A 16994-nucleotide genomic window follows, 5' to 3' on the forward strand; every position below is an offset into this window, starting at 1 on the left:
TGCATCTGCCATCCAAGCGCTAGTCCTCCCAACATTTGACAGCCCAGAAGCCACACCTAACTGTTGTGCGATATTTGATCACATTGTGTGAAGACATCACTGTTTTACCTCATCTGCCCGAGGCCCCTTCTGTTTGGTTTAATAAAGAGGTGAACAGTCAATAGCTAGGCAGGAGAGAATAGGTGGGAGCTCCAGGCAGAGAGAGGAACTCTGGGAAGAATCTGAGAGGCAGGGTATTTGCCAGCGAGGTCGGGGAGATATGGTACCTAAGGGAGGTAACGAGCCACACGGAGGAGCACAGATTACTATAAATGGGTTAAGTTTTAAGAGCTAGTTGGGACCAAGCACAGGCTAAAGCCAAGCTTTCATAATTAATAAATAGTCTCCACGTCATTATTTGGAGCTGGCAGTCCAAAGAAAGACCTGCAAAGCTCAGGGTTCTTTACAAAACAGGCAGTGGGTGGATTTGGCTGGGCCACAGGAGTCAGTACACCCTCGCCTGCTCAGTGCCAGTGGGAAGGGGTGTCTCTGCACACAAAAGAACAAGGCAAGAGGACTCTCCAGTTAAGTTTTCTTCTCAACAGACAGCTCATTGCCAGGGGACTGCACTGGTGGAAATGCTTTCCTATCGACAGCAAATTGAATAACCTTGACTGATGTGAGCACTGGAAGCTCGCACCAATACGGGCAGCCCTCAAAGTCTTGTCAGCTGAGACAGAAGCAGGTAAGGGAACAGATCTTTCTGGAACTCTACCTAACTTTAAGAGAGACATGAATCAGGTTGAGACACTGAAACCCAGAAGAAAATTCCAGCTAGTAAGTGTCGGTTCTGATGTTGAATTGAAATGTATTCACGCTTCATCTATCTTGCGGTCACTCTTATCTGATTAATGAGAACCCTGCCCTCTCAGTGTGACTGACAGCCCTGCACAACTTTGAGAAGGACGAATGCAGGTGTTTCTTTCACCTCCTCTGGCCTTCAAAGACAACATTTCCTCCACAGCACACTTGATGAAAATAGAGAGAAACTCTGCTGAGTCAGATCTTCTGTCTTTTGCAGATGGCAGCATGGCAGAGCCTGAAGTGCTCACAGTCTTTCATAGTGATGGTTTAGTCTCCAGATTCTCATACGGGGGGTACTGACAGGAGAGTGTCGGGCTGGGGACCACGCTCCCTGTGTCTGTTGAAAACTTACGTAATTGATCCGGAAGTGTCTGCTGGCCCAGTCGTCCTGTTCCTCCTCAGAGATCATTTCCACGGTGATGTCACCATAAGCGATGGGTTCTTCTGTGAATGGCCAGTAGTGGTCACATTTTACCTAGGCAAAAACAATATGATTTTTACAAACAAATAAACAAAAAGAAGCCAGGGAAGAAATAGAGTATGTGCTCACTGAGGGGTAGCAAGGACCCTCATTTTAGAAGAAACATGCAGCCCTGTGGTCAGGGTGAAATCTAGGCAAGTCGAGTTGCTTCTCTGATCGGACGCAACACCCAGGGCATGGATGGGGTGCAGATGGGGGTCCTCATGGCCAATAGGCACACAGCGCGTAGGTACACACCCTCCTCTTCTCATTGCATTGAGTGAGCATGACGATGATGTGAGACTTCTGCTGGAGCACCATCTTCCAGAAGTCGTTCCTGGTTTCCGGCAGTGGCCCCTGGGTGGCAATGTACTCCTGCGGTGAGTTGTATCCCTGAAAGATGAGAGACAACATTAACACATCAGCAGTCACCTTCACTGGCAAACGCCTGCGGGGACAGATGGCATTCTGCTGGCGACAAACCTGGCAGAGGATCACACACCTACACGGCATTTTCTCCTTCTTATCATGGAAGAGGTAGTCAGAGGGACTGTATGGGTCGGTGTGATCTTAAGTTCTTTATGACTTAAAGCACTGTGTTATAGGAGCCTATCAAATCATGCCCACACCTTTTTATGACCACCACACTCTTTATTGCTGTTTTGAATGCACAGGTGCACAGGTGTGCCTTTTGAATCTGGGCTCGGAACTCTAAACACATGGGAGGGGCTCTTTGGTGTCACCGCTTTCCTTTTACTCTGCTGGTCTCTCATGAGGGTCTGTGAACCCCTCCCACTACCGGAGAGTGGTTCTCAACCTGTGGGTCGTGACCCTTTTGGGGGGGGTCAAAAGACCCTTTCACAGGGGTCACCTATCAGATATCCTGGTGTGGGAGAATTGTCTGTATTCTGTCAATCATATTTTAATAAAACGCTGATTGGCCAGACAGGCAGTATAGGTGGGAAAGCCAGACAGGAAGTAGGGGTGGAGCAAAGAGACTGGGAGTTTTCTGGGACACAGGAAGTTCTCTTGCCATTCCTGCACAGATCACCGAGGAGGCAGCATGTAACCTGCCCTGCTGAGAAAGGTACGGAGCCATATGCTAACATAGATAAGGATAATGGGGTAACATAAGTTATAAGAGCTAATAAGTAGCCTGACCTAATGGGCCAATCAGTTTATAATCTTTTGGAGTCCTGTGTGTGATTTTTCTTTGGGGCTTGCCGACTGTGGGGTACTGAGCGGGACAGATACCCCAACAAGGTGGCCCCCTCATGTTACAATATCCTGCATTTCAGATGTTTACATTGCGATTCATAACAGTAGCAAAATTACAGTTATGAAGTAGCAATGAAATAATTTTATGGTTGGGGGTCACTGCTACATGTATGCAGGGTTGTAGGGTCAGGAAAGTTGAGAACCACTGCATCCTGTGTTCTCAACAGGGACGATGGAAACTGCTCATTTGCCCCCTGGGCTCAGCTGTTGGACTGGGACAGCTGCCCCTTCTTCATCTCACACAGTCCCTGTGGTCTCCCACGGTCTGGACAGTGCAGTTTTATGTATTTGGATGCCCAATTTCCTTTTCTACTCACAGGGATATAGTTGGCATTAATGTAGTCTGCTCCTTCCTCTTCGTTCATGGACACTAGTCTGACTCGGCTGAAGTCATCTATAAAGAGGAAGGACAAAAGACATAGTAAAAAATCAGAATGGAAGGAAAATTATCCTGACAGTCTCTGTCAAATGTCAAATTAAATCAAACCCTGAAGAGGGAGCTAATCTATTGTAGTTCCACACTGGAAACTTTCTGTAGCCTTAGCTTCTCCTTTAGATAACACATGAGAGCTTCCAGCCATTCGGATCCTCCATCTCTGCAAGACGTATCTGCGAGCACTTCAGGCAGGAACTAAAATATCCTTGCGCCTATACAGAAAGCTATAGAACGTAGCTTCAATGTATGATTCCCATCTCACGAGGGGATTCCAACAGCCCACGACCTTACACAGGGAACAGAAGACTCAGGCCTTCTGAAATTATTATTATTGTACTGTGAGTTTAAATTTCTTATTGCTGAATATAGAATTTAATCTTTAAGGTGTGTGTGCTCACCCATGTGTGTATTAAGAAATGGCTACTAGGATTAAACCAATACACATATCTACCATCTCACATTGTTATTCTTTGGTAAAAATATGTAGAGCCCACTCTATAATAAAATCTTCAGTGTATCGCCCAACAGTAGTGACTATCGTCCTTCTAGTGTGTTGAGACCCCCAGACTAAAGTGTTGTCTTATCAACCTGTACCTCCCCATCCCAATACCTGTTCGCTTTCTTTTGTGTTATCATACTATTATTGTAGACCTTTTTGATTTCAGTTTTTATCTTCGTTATTTCCCCTATTCTTTTCCTTTAGTTTATTCTGAATTATAGTGTTAACTTCTTTATTAAAACATTTCTTTATTGATATATATACATGTGTGTGTGTGTGTGTTCACACACACACACACACACACATTAACCTATGTCGTGTTGAGCTTCATAAAGAAATCCCTTCTTGACAGTAACCAACTGTCAACTGTACTTCGGTCCACTCCACAGGACCCGGTACTGGAAACTGAGGTGCCTCCTCAGTGCTGGGGAGGCATGGCTCTTAGAGGAGACCCTCCTACTTTACTAGACCAGAATAAACCCTAACTGCATTCTAAACACCTACACTTATGTCCACAGGGGAGTGTACCTCTTATCCTTCCTCAAAGACCCTCCTTCTTTTTGCAGCAGACAGAGACAATTACAGAAAACCATAACTGGTCAAAATGCAGAGACCGACTGATCATGGGTGCCCAGCCCCAACCAATACATCTACAGTACAACTCCTGCACCTAACCTCAGGGAGCATTGTGGAAGAGGGGACAAAGATTGTAAGAGCCAGAGGAACAGGAAGTCTGCTTGTGTCTCCTAGAAATAACAGGGACACTATATTCATGATATCTTAAGAGTATGGATGTCTTAGCTGGGCGGTGGTGGCGCGTGGAGCACTTGGGAGGCAGAGGCGGGCGGATCTCTATGTACGCCAGCCTGGTCTACAAGAGCTAGCTCCAGGACAGGCACCAAAGCTACAGAGAAACCCTGTCTTGAAAAACAAACAAACAAACAAACAAACAAACATGGATGCCTAAAAAGAGATGAAACAGAGCAACACAAATAAATCTACGATCATAGAAGGGGGGATCTCATAGACCCTACCACCAGACAAAGAGCTCCAGGCAGCTAACAACTGCCGAGAAAGGGAAAATTAGGCTTGCATGTGAGCAACACGAAATAACCTGAGCAGGTTGTATTCATATATGTAACAATAATAACCAAAGGAAAAGCGGCCATGAATTGAAAGACAGTAAAGAGGCCTGGGAGAAGCTGGAAGAAGGAATGGGAAAGAGGAAAATGGTGCGATTATGCTTTAATTAAAAAAATTTAGAGAAAATTGCTTTCAACTTTATCATATATTGTGATCCCATTATTCCCCTTCACTCTCCACTTTTCCTCTCTGTCTCCTTGTTTTGTTGACTTTTGTTTGTTTTCATTTTTCTTTCTTAATTTTTGGGCTGTGTGTGTGTGTGTGTGTGTGTGTGTGTGTGTGCATGAGAGAGAGAGAGAGAGAGAGAGGAGTACAAGTATATGAAGCTGTGTGGGTGGGGAGGTGAGGAGGACATAGGAAGAGTTGGGTTGGGAGAGGACAAATAATATGACCAAAATAAATTGTAAGAAAATTTTTTAAACAAAATCGTTTCTCAATTACTGAAATGTATTGGCTTTAAAGTGGCTAAATTTTGTTGACTCCTAACTTAATTGAATTTTAGTGACTGTAGAAATTAGGGGAAGGCTGTTATGGGGACTTTTTAATCAGAAAGGCAGATGTGAAATGTTATTATTATAACTCTACCTGCTTTTATCAGGCAACCACATGAAGAATAGTGATATCTTTCTAGAACTTTTAGTATCCCTCTTACTGTGTTTGCCTTTTTGCCTAGCCTGCCCTGAGGGTAGCAGAGATGAAAAAAATCAGTCTATATTACAGGCATCATAACTGTCCTATGCATACTTTCTATTGCCTCTCTCTTGAATGTTGCTTTTTATTACAGAATGCTAAACATCCGCTTAACTAGGCAGACGTGAGAGGAGGGCGCTCACCTGCGGCGCTCTGCCTTAGCCCCTTTCGCTCTCAGTGAATTCACAGAAAATATTCCCTAAGAGCACAGATAATCTGATCCCTTTCCCAAAGGGCCAAATTCTTAGTCTCTTCTGCTCAGATGCAATTTATGTAAAAGCAGTGTAATGAAATCTCCTTCCGCTGAATAAGATCAACACATTTGTTAGGTACAGGAAATCGCCGCAATAGCCCTGAAATCCAGACTGCACCTGAGTCTGGCTGGGAACTAGTGAAACAGTGTGAGCGGCAGTAGCAATGCTCCGACCTTTAAAACACAGGGCTGGGATCAGGGCTGGGGGCCAGCTTACATGGCAGGATGTTCGTGTAGCGGTTTTTGCATCGGTTCAGCGGAAGATCTGCAGCGAAGTGCGGAATATCCAGTCCGATCAGTTTCAACTCCTGCAAACGAGAAAGAAGAGGTTTGAGTTCCTGTGCACAGTGTGGACTGGACGGCTCACTCTCCACCTCAGACTCCGCGCAAGTGAAATACTACAACACGCCCTTGGCTACCTAATTATTGCGGCGGCTCATTTTAAGGGCGGAGTGTGCTAATCCAATCCCTTCTCATCAGCTGGCTCCAGCCGAGGAATCTGGGTGGAACTTAGTGGACATGGAAGCTCACTACATGCTTGCTTAGTTTGGTTTCTTCTCCTGTCCTTCTAGCTTCAGCCAGCCAGAGCCCATGGCGGGGAAAGCTGCTAATCTCAGGATGCGGGGCCAACCTGATGAGGACCCACAGCCTGAAGTAGAAGTGCCCCGTTGAACGCACACACCTGGGAGTGTGAAAGCTGAGTGTGGCAGGCCCTGGATTGGAAGGTTCTCTGTCAGCACGGCAGAAGTGAAATGCTGTCAGTGTGCCACGGAGACAGCTGGAGCTTCTCACAGATCCTCCAGAGAAGCGAGGGGATGAAGAGGGAAGCTCACATATAAGTTGTTCCCATAAACCTCTTCCATTCTATGAGGAGATGTGGGTCCCATTTTTCCCATAGACAATAAGCCTCGAAGAAGTAATAATAGTGGAGAAAGGGGAGAAAGAAGCAGGAAGCAACCTCCATGGTGTAAATCAGAGGATGAACAGTCTCTAAGTATCTGGTGGTGGAGCCTGAGAAATGAAGATGAGTCAATTGTCCTGAGGCAAGCCCTGGGCTGGAAGGAAAATCGTGTGACCTCAGCTGACCTGTATGTACGTTGTCCATTGAATCTATTTCCAAAAGAAGCATGGGTATTTTCACAGAAGCAGGTGACTAATGCAGTTTAAAAGGTTAAGCAGCTGGAAGAGGGGTCCCAGCTGTCTGTCCCTGTGTCTTACAGAACATAAGGGGCTTGCTTGGTCCCAGGTCGCCCAGCTGTCCACGTTACCATCTACTGGAATGGCCGTTTCTGGGAATCACCAGTGTAGAACTGAAGCAGCGAATCTAGCAAAACCCGGAAACATTTCTCAAGGTGTATTTTTATTGTTTTGATTTTATAGGTGTGCGTCGGTGTGAGCGCTCTGTGAGTGGGTGCTGTGGGAGCCTCTGTATTTGTCCTTCGTTATACAGCATGCCTCATTCTGTAAGCTGACCACTCACCAGATGCGCTTCCCACATTTAGAGAGTTCAGTGTTTTGTCCATGTGCGTATGCATTTGTGTGCCTGTGTGGGGAGGCCTGAGATTGACATTAGGACCTTCCATAACTGTTCTCCATTTCTTTTACCGAGGCAGGGTCTCTTACTGAGTCAATCCGCGAGGCTAGTTAGCCAGCTTGTTCTGAAGGTCCCTTGTCTCTGCCTCCCAGGTGCTACAGTTACGGCCGTCACCCCTCTCGCAAGGCCTTTGTCCAGGCATGGCTGACCTGAACTACACAGTGCTTGCGCTTAACTAAGGAAATCCCTTCCAGGCGTGCAGCAAGGCCCCCAGGCCTTACACTCCACACCGCTTCTCGATGGTTACTTCAAGGAATCAAAAGCTAGAGGCTTGCTCTGGAGGAGTAATTTTGGACTCTCTGTGAGATTTTAAGGGGAGAGACATTTGAGGATGCTTCTGGCGATGGATCAGGGAGATTATCACATCCTTCGCATCTTGATTCAAGAGCTCTTCCCAAAGCGCATGCTTCAGGAATCAAGGTTTTGGTCTCAGGCCTCTTTCACGTTGGATGTCCTTGCTACCAACTTTACCAGCCCACAGTGGCGTGCACGATTGCCATCAACACGGAGGACATAACCTCAGGGGCCGGATTTCTTTTTCTTGCTGATGCTTCGTCATATTTTGGCTTCTCAAGGTTCCTAAGCTTTTTGGAATAACTGGTGTCTTTCTTAAAGATAAACTGGCAAGTTGGTGATTCAACACAAATTTGAATCTCTCCCCTAGTTCAGATGAAACCTGTTTATCAGTGCCCTTAAAGCAGAAAATTGCCATTGCAATTGTACAGGTTTCTCATTTAAAGGGTTTCCAGCGTCTTGCTATATTACTCTTGTGCTACACACAAAAAAATCTCTAGTTTTGGAAAACTTAACCCAAATCAGTGTTATTTTTTCAGGTTAATTTGAATAATCATGAGCTTATTTAAATGATGCTTTTTCCTCCATTGATTAAAGTATTTACAAGTAGACTTTCTTTAAAAAAAACATAAAGGATAATTTGTCAAAATACCTTCCTTAGTTCTGTGTGCCATGTATAAACTCTAAGTCTTTTGAAAGTGGCTCAAATCTCCTCAACATCAATCTAATTATCTCCAAATACATCTTATAATCTCTCCATTCTTTGTTGGCTTATAGTGCTATCCAATAGAATAACCACACTCAGGAAAGGCAAACGTTGCCCTCCGGCTACCAACTGTGAGACACTCTATGATGGTGTGGTTGTGTCTGTTTCTGCTTTGTCTGGCTTGGGTCTGTAATGACTCCTTTCTTTGCCGTCATTTGGATAAAATCACAACTCTCCTTCACTCCCCTTCCATACCCCAGTTTGGACACAGACTAAAAAACCACTGGAAAAGATACAAAAGGAATCTTAGAAGCAGGCTAGGGCTGAGAGCTGGCAGTGCACATGGAAGCTGACTCACTGGGAGGCCTGTCATCGACTGTTACCTTCCCAGCTGTGAAGGCCCTAAGTTGGTAGGAGCTGCTTAGTTGACTGAGCAGCCTATGTGCAAATCAATCAAGCTGCATTGCAATAGAGTCGCAGCAGTGTGGACACTCGAGCCGCTTTGCGGGCGTTGCGGTTTAGCTTGTCACCAAGTGAAAAATCAAACACGTTTCGAGTTCAGTCACTCCGCAGTTATGGTCTCTCCAACCATATGGAAACACAGAGACTTAAATCTTCATTAAGACAAAGTGTAGGGATGATGGGCTAGAGTCACATAAATCATTCTTGGATTTCTGTTCACCTGTTTTGCTTCTAATATAGCCAGTCAAGTCTTTACTTATCGTAGACATCCTTAGAGTGTTGAATGGTGGTCACCAAGAGGCGTGTCTATATTAGATCCTATGGATGTAACCCTTTTATAAAAGCTGACAGAGATATATCACTATGGATTACCCGATGAGAAGCCATGGAAAGATGGGCTCAGAGTCTGGCTTGATGCAGCTGCCAGTCCAAGAACACTTGGGACCACCAAAAACCAAGCAAGATAAAGAATGGCCCTCGCGAAAGCCTCCAGAGGAAGAGAGGTTCCAATGACTCTGCCTTTCTGCTCCTGAGTCTGACATCTGGGAGGGGAAACATCTGTTAAGCCAAGAACACTGTGATGACTTGAGAGGGGCCTAATTTAGTTACCCAGTCCTGCGGCGGTCGGTACTGGGGCAGAGACTGCTGAATCATTTAACTCCAGGGAAAGAAAGGTGTTTGTACGTGTGTGTGTGTGTGTGTGTGATGTATGAGTGTTGTGTAAGTGTATGTATGTGTGTGCCTTGTGTTATGTAAGTCTATGTATGTGTGTGTGAGTGCACATGCATGTATGTGTGTGAGTATATGTGCGTTGTGTATGTGTATGTATGTGTGTATGAGTGTGTGTGTGTGAGAGAGAGAGTATGTATTTGTTTGTGTGTGTCTGTTGCCATAACTGAACATAAGAGAGTCATTGTTTTAACCAAATGTTGTTATTATATTTCAGGCATGAGGGCTGAAAAGCCCCAAATCAAAGTGCCAGCAGTGTAGATTTCATTGTCAATCTGCGGCTTATAAGCAGCTGTCTGTCAGCTCCTGTGTACTCCCATGTCCTGTCAATGTGAAGCTCACAGGAAGAGAGGGCAAACTCACCAGTTTCTCTTCTGGTAAAGGCTCTGATCTCACCACCAGACTCCCAGCTCCAGGACTCTGTCTGCCCTAATTATCTGCAAAGGGCCTGGCCTTCAGACACTGACAGGGAGGCTGGACTCTCAACATGGATGGGAGGAGCATAGTCAATTGGTCCTCATCTAAAACAAGGGCCAGCTGTGTTCTCTCTTAGCGCGAGCGCATTGTCGCCATAGGACAATACTTGGTGTTTACTCTGGAATAGACTGGGCATTAGAGGCAAGTGATCTGGGTCAATAGACCACATATCCACAGGGGAGGAAAAGGGAAGGGAGCAAAAGTAGAGGTCTCATCTGCAGCAAGTTAATGGCACAGTACAGTTGCAGTATTTGCTTATCTCCAGGTGACCATCCGGGGGGACGAAAAGGCTTAGAGGAAGCTGTCTTGTGTGATAGTGTATGAGTCTCCTTGGGATGCCAGGACAAGGTGCCACAAATATTCTGACTTAACCCCAAATAAATGTGTTGTTTCATAGCTCTGGAGTCCATAAATCTGAAACCAAGACACCAGCAAGGCCACATCTCCTCTGTGATGGCTGTGGTGGGCATTTTTCATTGCTTTTCCTAGTGACACATTCACCGACACCTGCACATAGTAGGACCTCTTAAGTTTTGACTATTTTAACCATCTCCATCCATCATAGTCCTATCAGAAAATGAGGTGTCATCCTGTGGTAGGGAGGCGATAGAGCCTCGGCAGATGAGGTAGGGCCCAATTCAGTTCATCAAACATACCTCAGGGAAAGAGTATGGATGGCATTGATGGGAGTCTGATGGGCGGGTAATGGAAGAGAAGAGACAAAAGCAATCTTCCCTAGGGAAGTCTACAATAACTCTCAAGGACCTGGAGACCAAGATGCAGTTCATATCAGGGACGGCACACAGAGCAAGGCCACAGGGCTAAGTATAGGCCTCTGGGAATGGACCTGATGCCTGGGAGAGAAGGGGCAAGAGGAGAGAAAAGGCAAGGCTGGGAGCAAAGACCTGGTGCCTAAACACTGACAGAGCGATTTGAGGTAGCCCATTCCTGGAGTCAGGACTCCAGGGAACGGGCTTGAGGCACACGTAAAATCAGCCAAGTCTGAGCACATCAGAAAGAAAAGGTCACCTCTTGCTTGACACTCAACCTTTTGCTCACCTTTGTAGCAGTATTTTTAAACAAAGAATGTGAGGATTACTTGTGTTCTCGTTAACCACAAAGGCCAGAAATCAAGGGGAGAGCAGGGGGTACGTGGAATGCCTTGGAAATTGCCCCACCCCAAGCTCTGAAGTCAGGCTCTTTCGGGTCCTTGTTATCAGAGATATCAGAAGCAAAGCTGCCCCTTTTCAAGATCCCAGCCTCCTTAAGGAAATATGTGTATTTCTGTCAGAAGAATGATCAGTCTTTCCCACAGTTGCCAAATCAGAGACCGAGTGAAAGAGAATTTTTTCAGAGACTAGGAAGTAGAAACTGATAGCTTCATGTATGACTTAGAGCTGTATTGGTAACATATGTACATTGGTAACATATGTAAATCCGTTATCTTCGGTTCGTGTAATGATTTCAAATGATGCAATTTCTCCCTGCATGTCTGGTCTTTCAACGTCAGTGCAGAGATGAACTCAAGTAGTATAAGCGTTCAGATGAGCAGAGCAAATCCCTGCTTTCGCTACTGGGTTTAGCTAGAGTCGGCTGTTTCAGTCATTCAAATACCTTCTCAAGGCACCGTTAGAGCCAGAAGCAGTTCCCTCTCACATTTCAGTAAATATGAACACAAAATACTAGGAAATCTGAAGCCTGTTTTGTGAAGGTGAGGCGCATATACCGAAAGCAGCTGCTGGAGCTCAACGCTTCCCTGAAAATGGTGAAAAAATCATGCTCAGTTTGAGAACATTGTGGGCTACGGAGATGTGAGAATGAACTGGAGGCTGCCATGGAGAAGGGGAAAACAGTGGGTCCCTGGCTGAGCGAACGCTTGCCCGAGACCTACAATCCAAGTGCGGGATGTAAAGATCCCCGTGTTTCCCACTGAATCATGCATGCAGAGTAAGCATGGAGCCAAGTATATTACACACATGACTAATAATGTTCAAAGAATAAAGACGTATGAGAAAATGGCTATTAACCGTAAAAGCCCTAATCATTTCTCCAAAACCTGGCACCAGGGCTGCACTTATGTGTCTGCTTGGCTAGGCTACAGTGCCTGGTGGTTTGGTCACAAAGAAAGCTAGAGCTTGCTATGAAGTTGGCAAAATGTGTTGAACTCAGCGAACTCAGAGTAAAGTAGATTACTGCTTGTACATTGGGTGGGACTTATGCGATCAATTAATTGAATTAAGAGGGAAGGTAACTCCCTGATAGAGGAGGGAATTCTGCTCCCTACTGCCTTCAGACTCAGGATTGCAACTTCAGCTCCTATGCGGTTCACCAAGGGACAGCTTGTTGACTTGCTAGTTTTCCTAAGCCAGTTCCTTAAGACAAATCACTCTCTCTGCAATCCTGCTGGTTCTGTGTGCACATCATTGGGTTTTCTGGAGAATTGTAACACATGAGCATTGTAAAGCATGCTGCATGGTGCTCCACACGAAGCTCAATGTTTTTGGGAGTATTACTGGTCAAGGACAATTCCTGACTGCACCCCTTGAGGAACATTTAATCCTCCTGCCCTTCTCCCACTGTGTACTATTAGTAGCCACCACCCAAGACATTCACTAAAGCCACTCCCACACCTCACCACACTCTTTGGGAACTGACTGGCTCTTGCTCACTGGGAAATGACTAGACTAGTACAACCTACCTGTCTTATAGGTGAAGAAACTGAGGTTTTGAAAAGTGACACACACCCCATATTGACTTATCAGTGGCCAAATAAATAGAAATCCTTAAATATAAATACAAATATTATGAACTAAAGAAAGATGTTCATGCATACATTGAACCCATTAAAAACCAAGCACATAATAAATTGGGCATTCAGCATGCAAAGTGTACAATTCTTTCACCATATCTGTATGGTATTTAAAGCTAGTACATAAATTGCTGGTTGTCTGGCAGTGCCCCATCTTTGTTCAGGAATATGGCTATCCCTCACTTAAGGTAATTTAGCAATGCTGTCTTTCTCAGACCTTATGTGACTCTTTCTGCTTTAGCAGTTGGTTAAAACGGGCACCATGACCCAGACTGTCTAGATAAAATCCCCTGTTAATTTTCAAAACACAGATGAGCAAGAGAATGTTATGTGGAATGGTAAGAAACATGTAGAGTAGGAGACGAGAACTGAAGAGGGGGAGGAAATGTTGGAAACTGTGGTAGTTTGAATGTAATTCGCCCCCATAAGCTTGTATGAAATGTGGCTTTGCTGGAGTAGGTGTGGCCCTGTTTAAACAAGTGTGTCACTGTGGGGGGTTGGCTTTGCGGTCTCATACATGCTCAAGACACCTCCAGTGTCTCAGACCACTTCCTGCGGATCAAAATGTAAGAGCCCTCAGTTCTTTCTCCAGCACCACGTCTGCCTGCATGCTTCCATGTTCCACCATGTTGATAACAGACTAAACCTCTGAACTGTAAGCCACCCTAATTAAATGTTTTCCTTTATACGAGTTGCTGTGATCATGATATTTCTTCACAGCAATAGAACTCTAGCTAAGACAGACACTGAGTTTTCTACTAAGAAAAAGGACATGCCTTGCAGTGAAAGAAAGCAAAGTCAAGACCAGAGGAGAACAGAAGTGAGGAATGAAGAGGCCCTCTCAGGAGTCTGGCTCAAGCTTCCAGCCATCACTGAGTCCGACCCACAGTTTATCTACTTAGCCCCTCCTTTACTCCCACGAGATATATTAATATCTTTCCAGTCAAGTCCCATTTACTTAGGTGTAAGCTGGTTAGGTTATGTTTCACTTACCATTAAAGTGTACTTTTTTTTTTCAAATTAAAAAATAGCATTGAAATTTTTTTGAGACAGGGTTTCTCTGTGTAACAGTACTAGCTGTCCTGGAACTAGCTCTTGTAGACCAGGCTAGTCTTGAACTCATGGAGATCCACCTCTCTGCCTCCTGAGTGCTGGGGATTAAAGGTGTGTAGCAGCACTGCCCAGCAAGCACTGAACTTTTAAATAACTATACAATCTAAAACACAGTAATATTTGCATTTTGTTTTGATGGCATAAACCTCAGCAGAGGTCATGACCCTTAGCTGTGCCACCAATAGCATCTATGATGGCTTGATGAGGAATGTCCCCCAGAGGCAGTGGGTTTGAGCAACTGGTCCCCAATTGGTGGCACTGTTTGAGAGGTTTGCAGGACTGTGAGCTTTGCTGGGAGATGTGCATCCCTGAAGACAGGCTCTGAGACTTTACAGCCTGGTCCCGCTTCCTTCCTCTCTGTGCCTCCTTGATGCCAGGCTTGCCTCAAACTACTGCTGCCATGCCTTCCACTCCACAACTCTAGGTGGAAGGGATCTGTTCTTTTCTAATTCACTTTTTATCAAGGTCTGTCTTATCAGAGCAAGAGAAAAGTAACTTACACAGAATCTAATCTCAAAGTAATTAAGAAACTTTTTATTCAGTTTAGAGATGTGGCCACACCACCATTTTCATCTCCAGCCTTATAGCCATCCAACTATTCAGTTTTTTTTTTATAGAATTTTGGCTCATTATCAGTATTTTAAAAATATCCTCCTTCTAGTGACTTACTTTCTGAAATGCTGTTCTTACTGTAGAGCCTGAAATATAATTAGATTTCTGTTATTTGAGCTTTTATATGAGGGTACTATTGATAATTTTATATGCACCTGCAGGGATTAGATAACAGGCCAGGCTTTTGGGGAGACTTATCAAGACATGGTAGTTAGGGGGCTTTGAATTTGGTAATGAATAAAATCCTTCGCGGGTCAGTGAGACGGCTCAGTGGTAATGGTTCTTCCCACCCAACCTGATGATCCCATGAGCCAGATCCCTGGGCTTCATGTGGTGAAGGGGGGACCTGACTCCTGGAAGTTGTACTCTGACCTACAAACACACTGTGGCTCACATATATGCATACATATGTACACACATACATACATAAAACATACACACATACATGAACACATATATGTATACACACACAGTATAAACAATATTTTAAAGATTTTTTTCACCCTCAAACTCCCTGGAAAAATGCCCATACCCAGACTATTCCTGGCCAGTGTTGACTAAAGCGGTCCTTGGCTGATAAAGATGAAGAAATGGAAAAAACAAACGTGATAAAACCAGTTACTCTAATGGGAAAGAGAACATAGAGTTGAACAGAAAACTACAAAAGATCAGAGTCATTTCCTTTATCTGGAATCATGGCTCAGTGGATCAGAGTAGCTGCCATGGCACCTGAGGCATGTGAGGGGCCACGGGGCAGCAGAACCAAGGCCCCAGTTTGTTCTGCCCCTCTGTCCACTGTTGATGCGGGCACTGGTCTCAGTGTGGAGTTCTAGGGAAGGGAGTGTGGACAGTGTCCTTCTCTGTCTATACAAATCATGAACAACTCTGTCCTCCGAGGTTTTCAAAAGAAAGAAAACCAAACAGCAAGAAATGTTCAGCAGCGTTGTTTGGAACCCCAGCTTCATGAGTGCCCCGCCCTTGGCTGTCACACTCCTAGAAGACACAGGTCTCCACCTGATTTTGGGCCACCTGAAGACACACCTGGAAGGCAAGAGCCATGCCAGGTGTCGGTTTTCTTTTCGTCTTCTTTCCTCTTGACTATTCTTGATTTTTCAAATATGTCATCTCCTGGTCTCATCTATTCACCTTTGACCCCACTCCTGTTCTCTCCCTCTCTGCATTTAGGTCTCTGAGCTCTGGCCTTCTAGACAATTGTGGAGGCCCCTTGGTCTGGTTCAGAAGTTAAGCTCCCCCAACCCCCAGGAAATCAATAGCTTTCCTTGCTTAGCGGCACATCCCAAGTTCAACCCAGGGAGCAAGGAAGTGAGCCTACTGTAAACCCCACCATCCCACGCCATGCCCATCCCAGAAGGGAGAGACTGCCTCATCACTCACCTCAAACTGAAGAGAGAATTTATAGTCAGAGTCCTTGGCCATATCCTTGATGTAAGAATCAAAGTCATCCAGCTGAACTGGGCTTTGTCAAACAGAAAGAAAGGGATGGTTAAAAATCAACCAAGGGGCAGCATATTGGTTAATACCTCAGTTTGTACTTTCCTTGGCAAATATAGAAGTTTTACTTTTCTAGGATAAACACCGACTGTTACTACATTCTCTAATTAAGACTGTCAGTTGGCAATACAATTTTAGAAAAAGTATATATACACTAAACTTCCTAGAGTTGTCTATATCCGCACTTCACCTTTAATTTAGGGAAAAACATATTATACACACACTTCCACTTATATATGCACACATATATACATGTGTGTATTACATGTGTTTGTGTGTTGTGTGTATGTGCATAGAAATACACCCCCATGAATTTGTGTGCTTATTTCTGGAGGATCCCGGCATATGAGGAAGAACAAGGGTTTACACTCCAGGGACCTGTCTGAGCTGTGGTTTGCTGATCTTTGTCTAGACTGTGACTCTGGATAATCATCTAACTTCTCATAAATTCACCACAGTCATTGAAAAAAATGCTGTCGTCATGCCCACCTCCTTGGGCTCACATACAGCATTCAAAGAGACTTGTTAAACAGTTTTCTATGGATAAGGAATCCTGAAGCTAGCTCCGGCACCCCCAGAGCAGGTCCGGTCCGCAGGATGGAGCATTTGGCTAGGAAACTCAAGTGTCTCGCCTGAGAGACTGTATTTAAGCTGGTGAATCAGAAGTGCAAGCGAGTCACACAGCCAAGTTTCTATACCTATGGTGGTTTTCTTTTTCATGAATAGGATTTAACTTTCATGTTCTGTATATCTTGGTGGCTTCTCTTTAAGAAGCAGCCTGCACCAACCTATTCTCTACCCTCCAGGAAGCTGTAATTTCTCCTCTTATCCCAGCCTTTCCATTCGGGTTGGGTCCATATATTTAACCTATGTTTTAGTCTTACGACACGCGTTTCAGCGTCTCCCTGCTGTCTGCAGTCCTGCACCCCATTAGCAACTACACAGCATGAAGTAAGTAGTTGGTTAAAGCTGCTGATGAGTTAATCTGGTATACTAAGTTATGATATTCATTTATACTAAAATTTTAGTGGATTGTAAAGGAATTAAAGTTCTCAGGTATTGCCTCAAGATTCTGATATTTTTA

The 16994-nt window shown here is 44.8% G+C and overlaps 1 protein-coding gene across 2 annotated transcripts in view; it reads right to left on the reverse strand.

The window, feature by feature from the left end:
* The window catches only part of Ptpro (protein tyrosine phosphatase receptor type O), a 207464-nt gene that overhangs the window by 13906 nt on the left and 176564 nt on the right, over positions 1–16994 (reverse strand). For both annotated transcript variants that reach the window (XM_048432467.3, XM_048432466.3), the window contains 5 exons: positions 15794–15875; positions 5820–5910; positions 2899–2975; positions 1562–1696; positions 1196–1318 (listed from right to left, as the gene is read on the reverse strand). In XM_048432467.3, coding sequence (XP_048288424.3) covers positions 1196–1318; positions 1562–1696; positions 2899–2975; positions 5820–5910; positions 15794–15875 — 508 coding nt within the window. The remainder of the gene's footprint in view (positions 1–1195; positions 1319–1561; positions 1697–2898; positions 2976–5819; positions 5911–15793; positions 15876–16994) is intronic.

This window comes from Myodes glareolus, chromosome 3 (genome assembly GCF_982192425.1).
Source record: "Myodes glareolus chromosome 3, mMyoGla1.1, whole genome shotgun sequence".
Taxonomy (NCBI): domain Eukaryota; kingdom Metazoa; phylum Chordata; class Mammalia; order Rodentia; family Cricetidae; genus Myodes; species Myodes glareolus.